Source organism: Perognathus longimembris, chromosome 13 (assembly GCF_023159225.1).
Source record: "Perognathus longimembris pacificus isolate PPM17 chromosome 13, ASM2315922v1, whole genome shotgun sequence".
Taxonomy (NCBI): Eukaryota; Metazoa; Chordata; class Mammalia; order Rodentia; family Heteromyidae; genus Perognathus; species Perognathus longimembris.
In genome coordinates this window covers 46397344-46413773 of record NC_063173.1, presented here as the reverse complement: position 1 = coordinate 46413773, position 16430 = coordinate 46397344, and the positions used below count along the sequence as shown (strand labels likewise).

The 16430-nt window shown below is 43.5% G+C and overlaps 1 protein-coding gene across 1 annotated transcript in view; it reads right to left on the bottom strand.

Moving 5' to 3' along the window:
- Positions 1–1104: 1104 nt before the first annotated feature.
- Ext2 (exostosin glycosyltransferase 2) overlaps positions 1105–16430 on the bottom strand; it is a 126642-nt gene continuing 111316 nt past the window's right edge. The window contains 4 exon segments of the mRNA XM_048361110.1: positions 1105–1780; positions 8003–8085; positions 9775–9903; positions 11306–11449. Of these exon segments, the coding sequence (XP_048217067.1) occupies positions 1642–1780; positions 8003–8085; positions 9775–9903; positions 11306–11449 (495 nt within the window). The 3' untranslated portion in view covers positions 1105–1641.

Below are 16430 nucleotides of genomic sequence, written 5' to 3'. Positions count from 1 at the left end.
CTGGTTTCTGCCATACCATCTACAGTACTGTGAGTATATAAGACCTCTGGTTTCTGCCATACCATCTACAGTACTGTGAGTATATAAGACTGGGCCTTCTAGGTCTGCTGTTGACTAGTGTGTAGTCTCCAGGTCAAAAGCATTCACCAAGCACCAGTGTGTGCAGTGCTAATTTGCTGAAGGAACCATTGCTCCGATGTCTGCATGGGCCATGTGAAGGGCGCGATGTTATCTGGTTCCTTCCAGCAGCCACAGTTCCAATCATTCCTGAAGATGAAACTAGACAAAACTCATGATTTCTACTTTCACCTCTGCTCCTTCTGGAGCATTCCTCTGGCCTGCTGGTGTGGGGGTGCACATGCAAAGAGACTTGCTGAGACCCTATCATAGGCACTGGTCACTCTACAGAACAATGGGGGTATGTATGAGAGTTACTTCCATTAGCATACAACTGGGGTCATAATTATATCCATATTCTAAGCAAATTGTTATGTATTTTGTGTTCTGGGGACATATGTTATGGCTAAAGCCCAAACTGTGGCTAATCTTAATATTAGAGCCAGATAAATCTGTTTCGAATCCATAACATTTAACATTTGCCAGAGTAGATTTGTTCATCAACTGGGCTTAAAGAGGTATAATTCACACATGGGCAGTATTACTAAATGCTGAAATTTAATGATTTAAATACACCGGCAACTGTTGCGAAGTGGTTGTTCTAGCAGCACTTAACATTAGCCAGAACCTCCCTGGCTAATGTTACATTTATACCGAAAGAATGAGGGAAATTTTGGCATCCTCTCGGGTGGGGGTGGGGGTCTTACAAAGCCCTCATCGTTTCCAACATGGTACGGGCTAGAGCCACTCAGCACACAGCTATCAGTGGCCTTCTGTTTTCCCCGAGCGCACCGATGACCATGGACTGCACCTTGTCAGGAGGGGTCCTTTGGAGGTTGTAGGTTTATTCTGAGTGTTTGTGACACGAGCCCTTCCTCTGCTTGATACAAACAGTACTGGTCAGTCCTCCTGGACAAAGGATAGGATGAAATACACAGAAGGCTAGTTCCTCAGATGACAAAGAATCAGTGCTTACAACACAGTAGGAAAAGGAGTAAAAAATAATTTTAATCATATTAAAATAAAAGCCAAGAGGAGTGACTGAGGGACAGCTGGGGCACTTCCTCTGCATGTGCCCACTCGCTAGGGTCAAACCCATGAAGATGTCAGGCTTGGCTGATCCTCCACAGACACTGTGACGTGAAGTGACTGTGGCACCATGCCACAGCTCCTGGGATCTGGGCAGGCTGTTAGGCTTCTCCTCCCCAGGAAGAGAATGCAGTCAATGGACTGCAAGCAAAGGGTGCTGTCTTGGGTTCAAACCCACAGTGCACCATTGAGGCATCCTTCCTTGGGCACTTCAGAGTGCCCACTAAGGATGCAGTGTGGGCTGCTGGCTTATGGTGCTCACGTATCTTTCCAGACTTCTGTTCCTGGTAATGCAGCTAGGTGGACACATGCCAGCCACTGAGACAGAGGCCATCCACCTTCTACTGTCCAACCCCCCTTCTTCCACAGAAAGGGTGGCAGGGGCCCGTCCTCCTCCTCTGTCCAGCTCGCCCAGGCCCCCAGCAATGGCACACTTCACAAGCTGCCAATGTTGGGGAAGCTCTTCAGTTTCTCAGGAAAGTCGTCCTTGTACAGCACGGGGTCCGCTCTGTGCTCCACCACCTTGAGAGGCATTGTCCCAAAGACAGAAGCAAACTTGTTGATGCACTCAGACCTGTGGGGTTGGTGGAAGAGGGCAGCACAGGGAGAAAAGGAAGACATTGAGAGGCTGCTCACCGTCAATGAGAGAAATGCAAACACCCCAGCCTGCTGCCAGGCTCTGGAAAAGCCAGTGACAAACGAGGTGACCCAGGGTCCCTGACTCCATTTGGTGGGAGAAAGTGAACCAGGGATGCTGTTTGGAGGCCTGGGGCCTCCAGGTCAGGATGTCTGCCCCTCCCCCTCAAATTCCAGTCATTCTTCCAGCACTTGCAGGCCTCAAACCCAGGTGGATTAGCTTAACCCCATCTCTGCCAGCCAAAGACAAGGCGGAGGGTGGGAAGGAAAAGGCTACCTGCATCTGAGCCCAGGCTCAGATGACCTTGGAAAGGCAGAAGGGAAGGGCTTGCCCCTAAAGCAAGGCAAAGGCAAAGGCTAAGACAGGTGAAGGGCAGAGACCCTGAATTTCAAACTATGAACACCTTCTTCACAACATCTATAGAAATCGTCTCTGGAAATGCTCTGCCAGCTAGCACAGCTCTTTCAGTAGAGCCCCAGCTCACACAAGTTGGCTTTCATAGTTGGTGATTTCATGTTAGAACCAGCAGCAAGAGCCAAGAGCACTGAGCTCCTGGAGGAGGGGAGGCCAGTTCCCTTCACCCTACCAGGGGCCCCCCTCATTGTGAGGGGAATGGCTGAGGTCAATCAGGCCAACTGAGTGTGACAGCTGGGTAATGAGGACGCGTCAGCACCCGACCAGAGAGGAAAACAAGCCTGAGGAAACTGCGTTTGAAGTCGGTGGGCCCTGGAGGATAGATTTCAGAAAGGTCAGTGCTGGCTCACTCTCCTCCATCAGCCCTGAGCACCCAAGAGTGCAGTAAGACAGACGGATCAGACAGAACCATCCTCCAAGCAGAATCCCGCTCAGAGACAGGCCTTGAGTGTCTGTGGTCCTGACACCACTGTAAGCCTGGCTTCAGACTATTCTAGTCAATAGAATAGAGCTACTCTAAAGCTGTTGGCTGTAGGAAGGAACTAATTAATAAAGATGATTGTCATTATGAACTCCTTTCTCTTGATCATTTTTTCTGAAAATAACTGTTGCAATTTCATTTTGGGGTTTTAGCTAATAGCATCATCCATCACCATGAATAAAACACTATGCTTATTGTTTGCTGGTTAAAAGTACTTTCCATGTCCAGATAACCCACTGTCTCCTCACAATGACAGTAGTGGATTGGGTCCTTCTCTCTGTCCCATTTTATAGCAGGAAGATTGAGACCCACAGTCATTTCACCTCACAGTGTCTTTGGAGGAACACCCAAGCCTGACATTTTCGTGGGTTTGACTCTAACCTGCAGCCTCAGTAACATGTGCAATGCTCCACATAACCCAAGCACTCTGGCTTCTGAGGCTAAGGTCTTAATAATGAGATGACACAAATTTATTCATTAAAAATTCTAGGATCCAATGTGAGGGGCATTGCTGAGCCTCTACTCTGAGCTAGATAATTTGCATATATATCTCACGGATTTCTAATGTATTCTTCCTCCATTTCCTTTCAGGAGGGTTGGGTTGATACTGGGCCCCAGTTATAGAATTTTTTTTTTAAATGAGGTTCAGAGAGGTTGAGTCATTTGTCCATGGCTGCAGAGGTAGTTTCAACCTGAGGTTTGCACTGGCTGTCGTCTTCCCCCCCCACCCCCAATGTAATAACTGAGTTTCTCCTCCTGGCAGGTGAGAAGAGTGAAGGGTTCTAACATGGTGGTGTGGACCAGACACTGGAAACAGGGTTTTTTTTTCTTTTCTCTTTCTTTTTGTCTCATTTGTTTATCTGTCTTGCAAGGCAGGTATAGAAACGGAGGGACAAAGGGCGAACAACTGTTTTCTTCTCTTCAAATCATAGGGCAAAAGCCATGGCAGCCAAGACAATCTCACCAAGGGCTTCCCTTTGTCAGCATTTCTGTCTGTAAACAGGAGGTGTTCTTCTACTTTCCAGTGACTGAGCTGGGCCATGCCCAGCAAAGGACCCGGGAATCTGTATCCATGCTCTTGGACAGCAGCTCCATGGCCTTGTGTGGAATATAAATGGCAATGTCTTCTCTGTAACTAGATCTACTGGGAGGCCTAGCCATAGCTAGCTGTGTTGGGACTCAGGCCAGCCTGGCTTGCGCTGGCTACTCCAGGCTCTGTCAAATACTCTTTTCCCCTGCATAGCCTGCTCTGGGGAAGGGGTGCTGGGCCCAGTCCCCTAGTAAAGGCCCTTTCCTCTTCTGCCAGCAACAATGGCATTGTCAACTTTCTGTTAACACAGGCCATCTGGCTGGGGATCCAGTTAGGTTAGCTGCTGGTGGCCTGACCGAGATGCTCTGCCGGGGATCTGGGAACCCTGTCAGCAACTGCTCTCCTGCACTGCTTTTCTGGTCAAGGGCACACACACACCAAGAGCTCATGCCTGCATGTGATATGTTGAAGTGTCTAGGGAAGGAAGGACTATGGGTTCTGTTTTCCTTTCTAAGGCTCCCTAAAGAAATCAGCGGCCGTTAGGACTTCATGCCGGGGAAACTGAGGCACAGATGAACATTGCCAGGCCCAAACCTGTGCTCCAGGTTTTCAAGAATTATTGCTTGGTTCATTCCTAGCATGTACTGCAGGATTTAGTACAAAGATGTTCAATTAAGTATTTGTTAATCCTCTGAGTGGATATGGTCACTTGATAGATGTTTTAGCAGATGAAAAGACTGAAGGTAAGCCAGTTTCCTTAGGTCAAACAGCAAATGAGTGAACAACTCCTAACTGGGTGACTGATTGGCCCAAATCAAAATACTATGTTTTCTTAAGCTTGAATTGTCTGCCATAGTGTCCTTGGTAAAGATACAGATCAAAATGAACAGCAGAGATTCTTCTAGATCTTTAAGAGCCAATAGAGTGTGGGAATTGATGCTAGATAGTAAAAGCTACTCTCAAACCCAGCAAAGATGTCTGGTCCCAGAATTCCAAATACAGGACGTATTGCCAACTGAACCACAAAACCTAATGCAAGGTCATATACTGGCAAAATGGCTAACTACTTTGTCTCATAGGAAATGTGTGATCTGCATAGGGAACTATTACAAAATAAAACAAGCGAATGATTTTACAGGGTAACACCATCATTTGGGCTACTAAAGACAGCTTACAACATGTCTTCTTCCTTTTCAATTTAACTGTCATATTTAATAATCTGGTGCCTCAATCTTTAATCCAAGTAATTTTGCTCAGATCTGCTAATTTAGTCCCTTCTGCTCCCTAGTAAATGTTTCCAAAGGGTTGTTTACATCACTCCTTCCCTCCACACCAGCTCACACTTATTCTTTGACATTAGTTTTCAACATCTCCAATAACCACTTAGTTCCAAGACCTTTCCTCAGTCTGTATGTCTCTGCTCAAGCATTACACACCCTGTTTCTCTGCTAGCCTCTCCTGTAGTTGCCTGTCTCCCAAACATAACAATTCCTCTTGAGTCTACACTTGGTTTTTCTTTAGTCAGCTGTTACCTCTGGGTAGATAAATGCCAAGCACTTAACTTTGCCTTAAACTTCGTTCCAACTGCCTGCTCAGTGTCTAAATCTATATACGGAGGGCAAGACCTCAAAGTCACCCATCATACTCTTCTCCAATTTCACCCATGATTAAAATCCCCTGTCCTCATTCATTATACTGTTCGAGGTACAAAAACTCACCAACAATTCTCTCCTCTTTCTACTCCCCTGCCTGTATTATTTATACTGTGAAGGGTATTGCACTTTTTCTTAACTCAAAATCTAAATTACCTCTTTTGATTCATTTTCTACAAACTACCTATGCCTATCTAGGTGCAAAAAAAAGTTCTAACATTCATTCTTCATTTCCTTATTTCCTTCTTCCTTCCCTTCCTCTTTCCCTCCGTCCTTCTCTCCCTCCCTTGCTCCTTCTCTCTCTTTGTGCCAGAACTGGGGCTTGAACTCAGGGCCTAGGAGATATCTTTTGGCTTTTTCACTCAAGGCTAGCACTTTAGCCTTGAAACACAGCTCCACTTCTGGCTTTTTGGTAGTTAATTGGAGGTAAGAGTCCCATGGACTTTCCTATCCTGGCTGGCTTCCAATCTTGATCCTCAGATCTCAGCCTCCTGAGTAGCTAAGATCATAGGAATGAGCCACTGGCACCTGGCCTGACATCTTTTCCTTTGGGCAAAAGAAAAAAAAAATTGTAACTTGCTTTCCACATTCAGCTTTGCTCAAAGCCTCTAAATGGCTGTCTTTCTCCCATCACTTTAACTCACCCAATGCTCTATTTCACAATTAATTTCAAAGCAATTCTTTGATCAAGTTAGTTCAAAAACCCTGGAGAACTCTCTAAAACTTGAAGGAGAAAGTCCTAGCCCCTTAACTGAGGGTTCAAAGCTCTTGGCAGTCTGGTAGTAACAAGAGAATTCTATGCTTTGGCCAAGCTGAATTTCTTACTGTCTGTCAAATAAACTTTGAACGTGTTGACTGGGCACTGCTGACCCATGCTTCTCCTGGCTACTCTTCATAGTGCCTAGAGTGTCACTGGTCGGGATCGCCATAACTGATGAAGGCTTCCTGCAAGCGTTCACTTCTTTTACATAGTTATTCTGACTAATCAACTTGGCAAAAAGTTTCCCCATTTTCCTCATTAGCTATATTCCACACTGAGACTCCCTTAGATCACTTATCATAAATAGCTTGTGATTACGTTTTATATATACATAAATGTGTTAACTGTGTGTATGGTATTTTTGGTAGCAATTACAAATGGACATAATAAGCCCAATAACAACTATGGTCTCTTCTAAAGAAGTCTCACATCTCCCTTAGTCACTCTGATTAGGGTTCCATAATTTGGGTTCCTTAAACTGACTATTCCATTTCTCCCTGCCTGATAAGTCTTTTTACATGTGCTATGATGTCAGTAGAGCAGAGAAGCATCATTCCATCTCAGCATAAACCTTGAGGTCGCTGTAAGGTCAACTTTTCTCCCCTCACTTCCTTCCCTTCACTTTCCTCCCACATTTCTACTCAGTCCAATAATGCTTAGCTTAAAGCTATGCATTTCCTTGAGCACTGAATGAACAGATAGGTTTAAATAACCAGTTCATACACTTCCAGGGCAGCTACAATTAAATGAGATGTGACTGTTAAGGTCACTGCCACTAACTGTGCAATACTTGTGCTCACCAGTGACAATTAGTTCCAAAATCACAGTAGTACATGACTTCATATCAACTGTGGATAAAAGTTGTGTCATTTGGGAAAGACACTTATATAGAGAAGAGAAGAGATTAGAGTTTTACAAGAAAAAAGCGTTATAGAGGAACCCTAGGCTGAGTGAAAAACTTTCTGTAAAAGAAATCCTCCAGGCTTGAAGGCTTTTTATTATGGCTTCCAGATTTCAGAAATGAGTTATTCAAGCAGATGAACTTGAGATCTGTGGAAACCTGAACTAGAGATATCAGTCTAAAAGGTTAGTCTAACATTCTCAGAGTGAACTTGGTCCCTTGACAATAGTCAGAGTGTGCTGAATCAAGAAGGGAATTAAGAAGGAGCCTTTAGGAAGAATTAGTTTTGATTCAGCAACTTTGAAGCTCAGGGACTTTTGTGGGTACAAGTGGACTTATTAAGTCTAGTACAAGATTCTAAGTCCTTATATACTCCCATACTACCTATAACTTCATTCCAAACAGTGAGCTTGGTGAGTAACAGGCAGAAAGAGACTATTTCAGAGCACCTCCACCCATAACACAAAGAGCTTGATGTTTGATCCTGTTCTTGGCAGGTGTTTTAGTAGCATCAGCAAAGGTGTCTCTGGTGGGTTTGATTAAATTCTTTCTGAACAAGCTTTTACTGTAGCATGGAGTGATTACCCTGAGAAATAATTCAGCATTTCCTTGGAATTAGCTAGCTTCCACTTGAATGCAGATAGTTAGCTGCTAGGTCCACATGGGGAATCTGGCTTTTGGAGCTTAAGCCTAGCCATATTTTTAGGACCTTTCCAGCCATTACAAATTGAGTGAGTAGCATTCCAAATTAATTCTTTGAGTGACCTGAGCTTGAACTAACCCAATTCCCACAGTGCAAAAGGAGGTGACTATGGCTACCAGCTGCTGTCCTTATATCTCCAACCAAGTCCCATAAACAGGCCTAAAGCAGGAAATGGGGATCAGAGGCTAGGGCGGACATGTGCTTAGAGGCTTACTCACCTCTCCACCATGTGTGTCTGGTCTAGGGAAAGCCCATCAATGGCTGTACATTCGGGACACTTGAATTTCTTCCGTGGAGTCACCTGCCAGTGAAGCACAAAATGGTGTCAGGCTATGATACCTCTCTGCATGCGTGCTGTGTCATAAGATGTGATCTGCATGTACACGCACACACATGCGTGCACACACACACACACACACACACACACCTCACAACTTCTCCATTCCATTCAGGCTGGCTCAGTCAACAGCAGGACTCACAAGGGCCCAATAAAAGAGGCTTGGAGGGCTTTTGCCTTCTGTAACTGGAAAGAAGTGGTGATGACAAGCTCCTTAATTCCTGTTTAATGACTGTTTTCTCACTGCCAAGGTCCTTGTATAAACACCATTTGTTCTTACAGCCATAAGGGCGATGAAATACAGCTTCCCATAACTTTCACCGTAACCTTAGTCCAATAGGCAGTCTTTCTCCTCTCAGCTAACAGCAAGTGCTAGAGAAGCATTGGGCTCTTGAAGGCACTTGGTGATTTTTTTTCCCCTTTCCCTGCTTCCAAACCTCTGAATCCTCTTCCCTGTGCCCCTCTATGCTCCCAAGCCTTAAGCTTCTAGCATTTTTTCTGTCAAACTCAAGGGAGGCCACTGTCCAAACCTAATGAAGATAGATAAATGGAGATAGGATGGGAGGGAGAGAAAGCAAATGAAGATATGGCTAAGATGCAGAAACACTATCAAGAGTAAGCAACTACATCTAAGAACAAGTTGAAAAGCAAAACTGGTGGTGAGTGGTCCCTTAAAATCTGCCCTCCATTTTCTTTGTAGTCAGTAGTTCACTGAGTCATTCAGAAAGCTGAGAGACAGGGAGGGAACTAGAGCAAGACAGTGATTTGCCTTCTTTTCCAGCCAAATTGTGTGATTGTAAGGTGTCAGTGGGATGCCATCCAGGCTTCCAGAATAACCTCCCCAAGGAATCCAATCTTTCCTAGCAGACCCCCTAGGGAATTGGTATGGCCCACTTCTACACATGGGCTCTAATCCAGAAGAAAAAGTCAGGATGTGCTTCTACATCTCTCAGGATCTGTATTTTAGCAGTTGGGTCCAAAGGGATCTTAAAATATATTCAGCTCTTAACACGTGTAGGAAAGTTACTTTCAAAAAGCTAATCATCGGGCTGGGGATATAGACTAGTGGCAAGAGTGCCTGCCTCGGATACACGAGGCCCTAGGTTCGATTCCCCAGCACCACATATACAGAAAACGGCCAGAAGCGGCGCTGTGGCTCAAGTGGCAGAGTGCTAGCCTTGAGCGGGAAGAAGCCAGGGACAGTGCTCAGGCCCCGAGTCCAAGGCCCAGGACTGGCAAAAAAAAAAAAAAAAAAAAAAAAAAAAAAAAGCTAATCATCGGGCTGGGGATATAGCCTAGTGGCAAGAGTGCCTGCCTCAGATACACGAGGCCCTAGGTTCGATTCCCCAGCACCACATATACAGAAAACGGCCAGAAGCGGCGCTGTGGCTCAAGTGGCAGAGTGCTAGCCTTGAGCGGGAAGAAGCCAGGGACAGTGCTCAGGCCCTGAGTCCAAGGCCCAGGACTGGCCAAAAAAAAAAAAAAAGCTAATCATCAATTTATTTTCAAATCAGACTAAGTACAACTATAGCAATGTAATTATTCAAGTATCTGTGTTCAAGTTTAATACTTCATTTACAATGATAAAAATCTCAGAATCAGAGAATAGATAGCCTTACGAAGACAAAGCAAGTCAGTGGAAGAACCTCTTACCTTGATGACAGCTTTCCCTGTGACATTAGCCACCAGGAAATTCATGGCAATGTCTTCACAGTTCATATGGGCATCCACCCAGTTCTTGATATCCCCAGGCATTTTGTAGGTATACAGGTAATTAAAGTACTGTCAAGTGAAACCAAAATTTAAAAATTCAACTTTGCTTTGACTGACACACAGAAGCAACTTAGTCTTGGCCTAAGGAAATTAATTACAAGGTTACACCAGTAGAAAGGATAAAAGGAAATATTGAGTTAAAACAAGTTATAAATGTATGTCCCTTTTGAGCTGGGTGTGGTGGCTCAAATCTGCAGCCCCAGCACATGGGAAGCTGAGGCAGGAGGGTCGTGGGCTCTAAGCCAGTCTAGGCTATACAGTGAGCCACCTAAAAGCCCCCAATAATACATATGTGCATATAAACATATATAAATAAGTGTACACTGTCTACTGCCTTAAGTCTCAAGAATTATAATTACAGAAATTTTGTTTTACTAAGACCCAATTGCATGTCTAGATCTAGAGTCCTCACAAACTTGAGAACAGCAATGCCAAGCTAATGGCAAGAAATAGATATAAAATAGCTGAGGTAAATTAACCAGTATATCCTCTTGGCACCAGTCACAAAGCTACTGCTGACAAGACAAGTTATTCCAGTTTAATCAAACCATATTCTCCCAGGAAGAACTGAATATTCTAAAATCAAAAGCACATTCTCTAATCTTTCCTTAATAAAGAGAGTCAAATAGGACATAACAGTTTTCAGAAGTACAAAAGCAACTGTCATAAACTAACAAACATACAAAAGGAACTGTCACCTTACCAGTAATCAAAGTAAAAACAGTAGGGTTCATTTCTACTTATCAAAAACAGCTAAGTTTAATTTTAAACATATATTATGTATAGTTTCATCATATAATTGTCACTAGCAATATGAAAACTACGTACATGAATCTTAAAAGACCAAACACTCATTTCCTTTTATATAATTCTACTTCTAGAAATCTATCATAACAGTCATGAGTATAGTTACAACAATGGATGTTAGTCCCTATGTAGGCATGAAATACTAACCATTGATTAAAATAGCAAAAACAAGAAACTTCAAAATACTTACTGGTGGAGAAATAGTTATACATAATTGATGGAACATGAACAAAGTCGCATATTACCAATGCTAAGAAGTAACTATGAAGAAAAGTTAATGACATGAGAAATGCTCATAACATATGGAAAGGGCAGGCTAATGAGGATATTATGCCCTGTGCCCATGTATGCATGAATAGGTAAGTAAATAAAAGGCAAGATGAGATAAAATTACAAGTAATGTTTCCTCATTTTCTTGGTGTCAATGTTTGCATTTTCATATTTAAAAAGAGATGCCATACAGTATGACTTTTTAAGCCCTCTGAGTAGAAATTTTTCTTAAATCCATTAACAGGTGTGAAAATGTATACTGGGCCAGATCAAATGTATACCATGTCCTCAATGCAGCCACCGTGAGTCCCTTACCCCGGCCTGCACCCCTTACCTTGTGATAGAAGGCTGCCCCCGTGAGCACCATGGATACCTCATTGGTCCATTCAGACTCATACTTCCATTTATTCATCTCATGGTCCCATAGATGCAGACGACCTGGGTAGCCCACCAGTCGGTCAGGAAATTCCCGCCAGACCTAGGGAGAAGCACATCGGCAATCCATCCCCAGTTCAGATGACAATCATTCAGTATTAAAGGCACCCAGACAGATGTCAGCAGACCCCTTAAGAAAGTCAGAGCGAACATCTTAAGGCATTTGCTCCAATGGCTGCTAGTTATTCAACAACAGCTGTGGATTCTGATTTCCTCCAAAATACCCTGTGTATTTCAAATAATAGAGGAATAGCTTACTAAGTTGGGCTAACATATAATCAGTGAAATAGGCTCCATTCTTGATGAATGCACACATGAAGGTCAAAGGTAATCCTGCAGTTCTCCTGCCCTAATTTATATTTAATTGGTGACTAAAAAAGCTCAGAAACTCTCCATTTTTTTAAAAATTAAAGTACCTATTTTTTCCTGAGCACACACACACACACATTCATATGACCTATCAGAATCCAAAACATGAAGTTTTGTTCAATTCTGTGCTTAGAAAATACTGGTAATAATTACTTAATTCAGTATCTGTAGAGGTTCTTAGGGTCAGTTTGTTGGACTGAAAAATCTGGTAGGTTTCTCATGTATTTCTGTGTAATTTAAGAAAGGGGTCCATACACAAATGACCAGTGGCAATCTCCTGCTGGCTCCTCAATCTTAGTTGATTTCCAAATAACGAATTGGATTCCCTTTTCCAAACTCCTTTTTTTAAGGAATCTTAGCTATTTTTAATCTCTAAATTCCATCTCTAATTTAATGACCAATAACTTTATGTTTAGCCCTGGATGTTCCTGAGACAACCAAATGTACATCTCTGCCTGGATAAACAATAGACATTGGATAAATAATCCAACTTACCATGTCTAAATCAGAAATTAATTCCACATCCCCAGTTGCTCCATTTCCTCATCTTAATAAGTAGCTGGTCAACGATTTAAAACAAGACCCTGGAAATTAGTCTCTATTCCACACCTCACTCCCAACCCATTAGCAAGTCCTGCTGCTTCAACTTCTGGCTACCTCTACCACCTTCACTGCTACTGCCCCAGCTCCAATCCCTCCACCCCTCACCAAGACCCTGTGACAGTCCTCCAGCAAGTCTCCTCACTACCACTCCTGCTCTTCTAAACCACAATACACACAACATCTCTAAAAGGGCCATCTGGCCAGTAGACTTACTCTACTGTTTTATATTCTAATAATTTGCACTATATATGCATATGCATATGGAAATCATAAGATGGTCATATGCTGGAGCAACCAGTGACTTCCCCAGAACACAAGTGGTGCTGAACCCAATGAGGACCCCTCTGCTGACACTCCCCAGGGTACAGCCACTGTGTGCACCTACATGTCTCACCTTTTCATTTCCTAGGCTGCCATAACAGACTGGGGGTGGGAGGGGGTAGAGAGCAAGAGAAACTGCTTTCATGTTCTGGAATCCAGAAGGCAGAATCAAGTGTGTCAGGGCTGTACTCCTGCTGACGCCTGTTGGGAAAGATCTTTCCTTCCTTCCTGTCCCTGGCTTACAGATGCATCACTCCACCCCTCCATCCTCACAAGGACACCTTCCCTCAGCCAGGGCTCTCCCTGTGTCCAAATTTCTGGCTTTAAAATGACACTGGTCATAACAGATTAAGGTCCACTCTGCTAGTTTCATTTTCCAAATAAAATCACATTTTGAAGACTAAGCCTTGAACACATCTTTTTGAGGAGACACAATTCAACCACAATATCCCCCTAAAAAATCTTTTAAGGAGTGTCTCATCCTTACCACAAAACAAAAATGGCTTTGTATTCTACTAAGAATCAATGTCCAAACTCCTCTGCTCTTAACATGCCCTCTCACATGCCAGTGGCCTCTCTGCTCTTTGACTCTAATGAGACCCCTAGCCCTTTGCACCTGCTATTTCTTCTGCCTGCAACATCCTCACAGCTCTTTAAGAGGCTGCTCCTTTCCATCAGCCAGGTCAATGTTTAAATGTCAATACCTTCAAAGGCACCCTTGGAACTTCCAATTTAAGGGAAATACCACCACAACCACCTTCTCTATCACATCCCTCAACTTCTTGCTATTATTTACTAACCTTTAATTTCTAAATAATTGCTTCATTTATTTATTCCTTATCTATTCCTTTCATTTATTTATACCTATCTATGTTTTAGGTCCGAGACCAGAACTTGAACTCAGTACCTCATGCTTTCATTCATTGGCTAGCACTCTATGAACACCCCTTGACTCAGAAAGGAGACCTGAGACATTACTACTCTCAGTAAGATCACAGAAGGCCTTAAATGTGAAGAGCCCAGCCATCTTTACTGAAACACGCAGGGACACATGCTGTCATTACACTGTTTCTGCCCAGTCCTTCTTGAGCATCTCCATGATTTTACGGGCTGTCTAACCTGATCTTGGCCATGGTCTGATGCTGTGTGAAAAGCTCTCCTTTGCGTGAAACCAGCTCACCTGCCAGGGCTCATGGACCCACTGTGTTGGCCTCATTTACACTTATGTCGTAACCAGCAGATCTAATCAGCCACAGGCATTGCCCTAATAGCTGTAGACAAATGAATCCATGTCAAACATTTCCTCAGACGTGTATACTGCTGCTGCTGTGTTCTCTCTACCCTGGGGTTTATGTTTCAACAGATTAAAATAATATTATACTATTATAGTTTTATAGAGCCCAGTGCAGCAACAGTTACGTACACCATAAATTAACTTCTGTCTGTGGGCCTGGGCAGGCTCCACCAAATGTTCTGCCAGCTCCTTAACTCAACACTGGCACTGTTTATTCATGTCACAACAGCTTCGTACCCACTGCTTTACCACAGAGGAGTAAAGAAACTTGGTGAAGGGCTCCAAGCACATACAACTAAACACTAAGGAGGGCAAGGCAGAGGAAAGGTGTATGTGGGCATCTGATGCAGTTGGCATTTCTGCTGAAGATGGTAGCCACCATCCTTCTTTACCTAGAGTCTATGAAGCTCTAAGCTCTATGCAAAGGAAGTTCAGGTCACTTTCCCAAGGGATTCTTCTTTACAAGCCCTTCCCACCTTGTTTGCAAGCTGCCCTCCACCCCCATCATATTATTTTTGTATTGGCTTTGATTTAGGGCCAAATGATGCTAAGATTTCAATAAGCAGAAGTCATTTTTCAGCCTTCTCTCCAGAAGGAGTTAATTTGGTGACACTAAGTCACAGAATGCCAAACTACACTGCACTAAAAGGCATTAGAGGTGTCCTGAATTTCAGACTTCTTTAGAGCCTTTTGTGAGCATGGCTCTCCAGCGGGGCCTCTCTGCCCTTGACTTATTCCAGGCAGCTGGATATAATCAAGATACCATCCTTGTCACTTCATCTATAACTCTGCAGCTGACTACAGGATCAAAATGGAGTGAGACAGAATGGGATGGCCTTCTCTAATAAGGCCCTAGTGTAGACCCAAGTCTATTATGTAGATAGTAAAGCATTTTCCCAGCCTGAAGAGCAAGAACTCAGACTCCATATCCTCCTCGTGGCTGCCCACAGCACTCTAATCCCATCCCGTTCACCTTTACGAAGGGCACTGGGTTCAGGCTCCTGCTATTACTCATCGATGTTTTTATATACTGCTGTTTGACATTAGAAGTTTCAAGTTGTGTTCCTGTAGTTCTAGTAACAGTGCTTCATGTCACTTGAAATCACAGTGCTGTCATTAACTTGCTTGCACTAAGTCCTTCACATACAGAGCACCTCCTCCTTCCCTTCTCCCCATCTATTTACCATTTACTTTTGTTGTTTTTTTGAGACAGGCTCTCTCTCTCTCTCTCTCTCTCTCTCTCTCTCTCTCTCTCTCTGTGTGTGTGTGTATGTAGTTGCCTTAGATTCACTATACTCCTTCTCTTGCCTCAGATTCTCAAGTGAGCCACCACACACACCTACTCATCTTTTTTTTTTTAAAGCTTACATTAGTTATACAAAGTACTCATTTATTTTTAACTGCATACATCTTGGAGGACAGAGCCTGTCTCTGTTAGAATAGCTCCTGCTTTGCTTAGGGATGCAGTAATAATTTGGATTGCTTACTTTGGGGCTATTCCACACTATTTAAATGCAGATTCTAACAATGGACTACCATCCTCCATCTGTTCTTTCCATTCTAATGTTTACGATCTTGGTCCCCAAATATCTCTTCTCTGGATTCTTAACTATGATATCTTGGTCATTTTCCAAATTCTTTAAAGCAAACAAATAAAACAAATACCACTCCTAAACCAGAAACTTGAGGTCTTTCTTTTAGAAAGGAAAGCCCTGAATTCTTCTGCCTTTGCCTGAAGCCTCAGGAAGCAGCCTAGACCAACTTATATCACACAGAAAGCGCAGGGGGTTGGGGATAAAGCAGATTCAGGAAGAGCTCTGCCAGGAGCTCTACCCTGCACTGGCTTATGCAAGGTGACCAGTTTTCATTTCACCACCTACTAAATGAGGGATGGTTTAAATCATGACTATTGTCCTTTATAGAGCTAAAATCGTATATATGTTCCTCCTCATGGACCTGTTTTCAAGGACAACTTGATTTGTTTCAAATTGTAGGTTTCTAAATAGTCTGGTCTATATGGTTAAACTTTGTTAAACACCATACATATATGGGCACTCAATCCATGTTCCTGAAAAGAAGATAAGGAGCTACATTGTGAGCCAGCTTAGGGAGTGCATTTTAAGTGCAGGGTGAATGCTAAACACAGCCAGCTTCAGGAAGCAGACTGGGGAGAGCCAAGGTGTAGCCACAGGTGGCGCCCATCTGGGACGTGCAATCAGGAAACCATGGTCAGCACCAGGAGGGAAGCTATTTTCTGAAGTGGCTGCAGTTGTCTGTAACCCTTTCAAAGGCACAGTTCCATAGGGTGACTGCCACTGGGTGCAAGGAACTGGCACCAGTATCAGGATTTCTGAGTCAAAAGATGGCAGAAGGTTGGGGCTGGGAATATGGCCTAGTGGCAAGAGTGCTTGCCTCCTACACATGAAGCTCTCGGTTC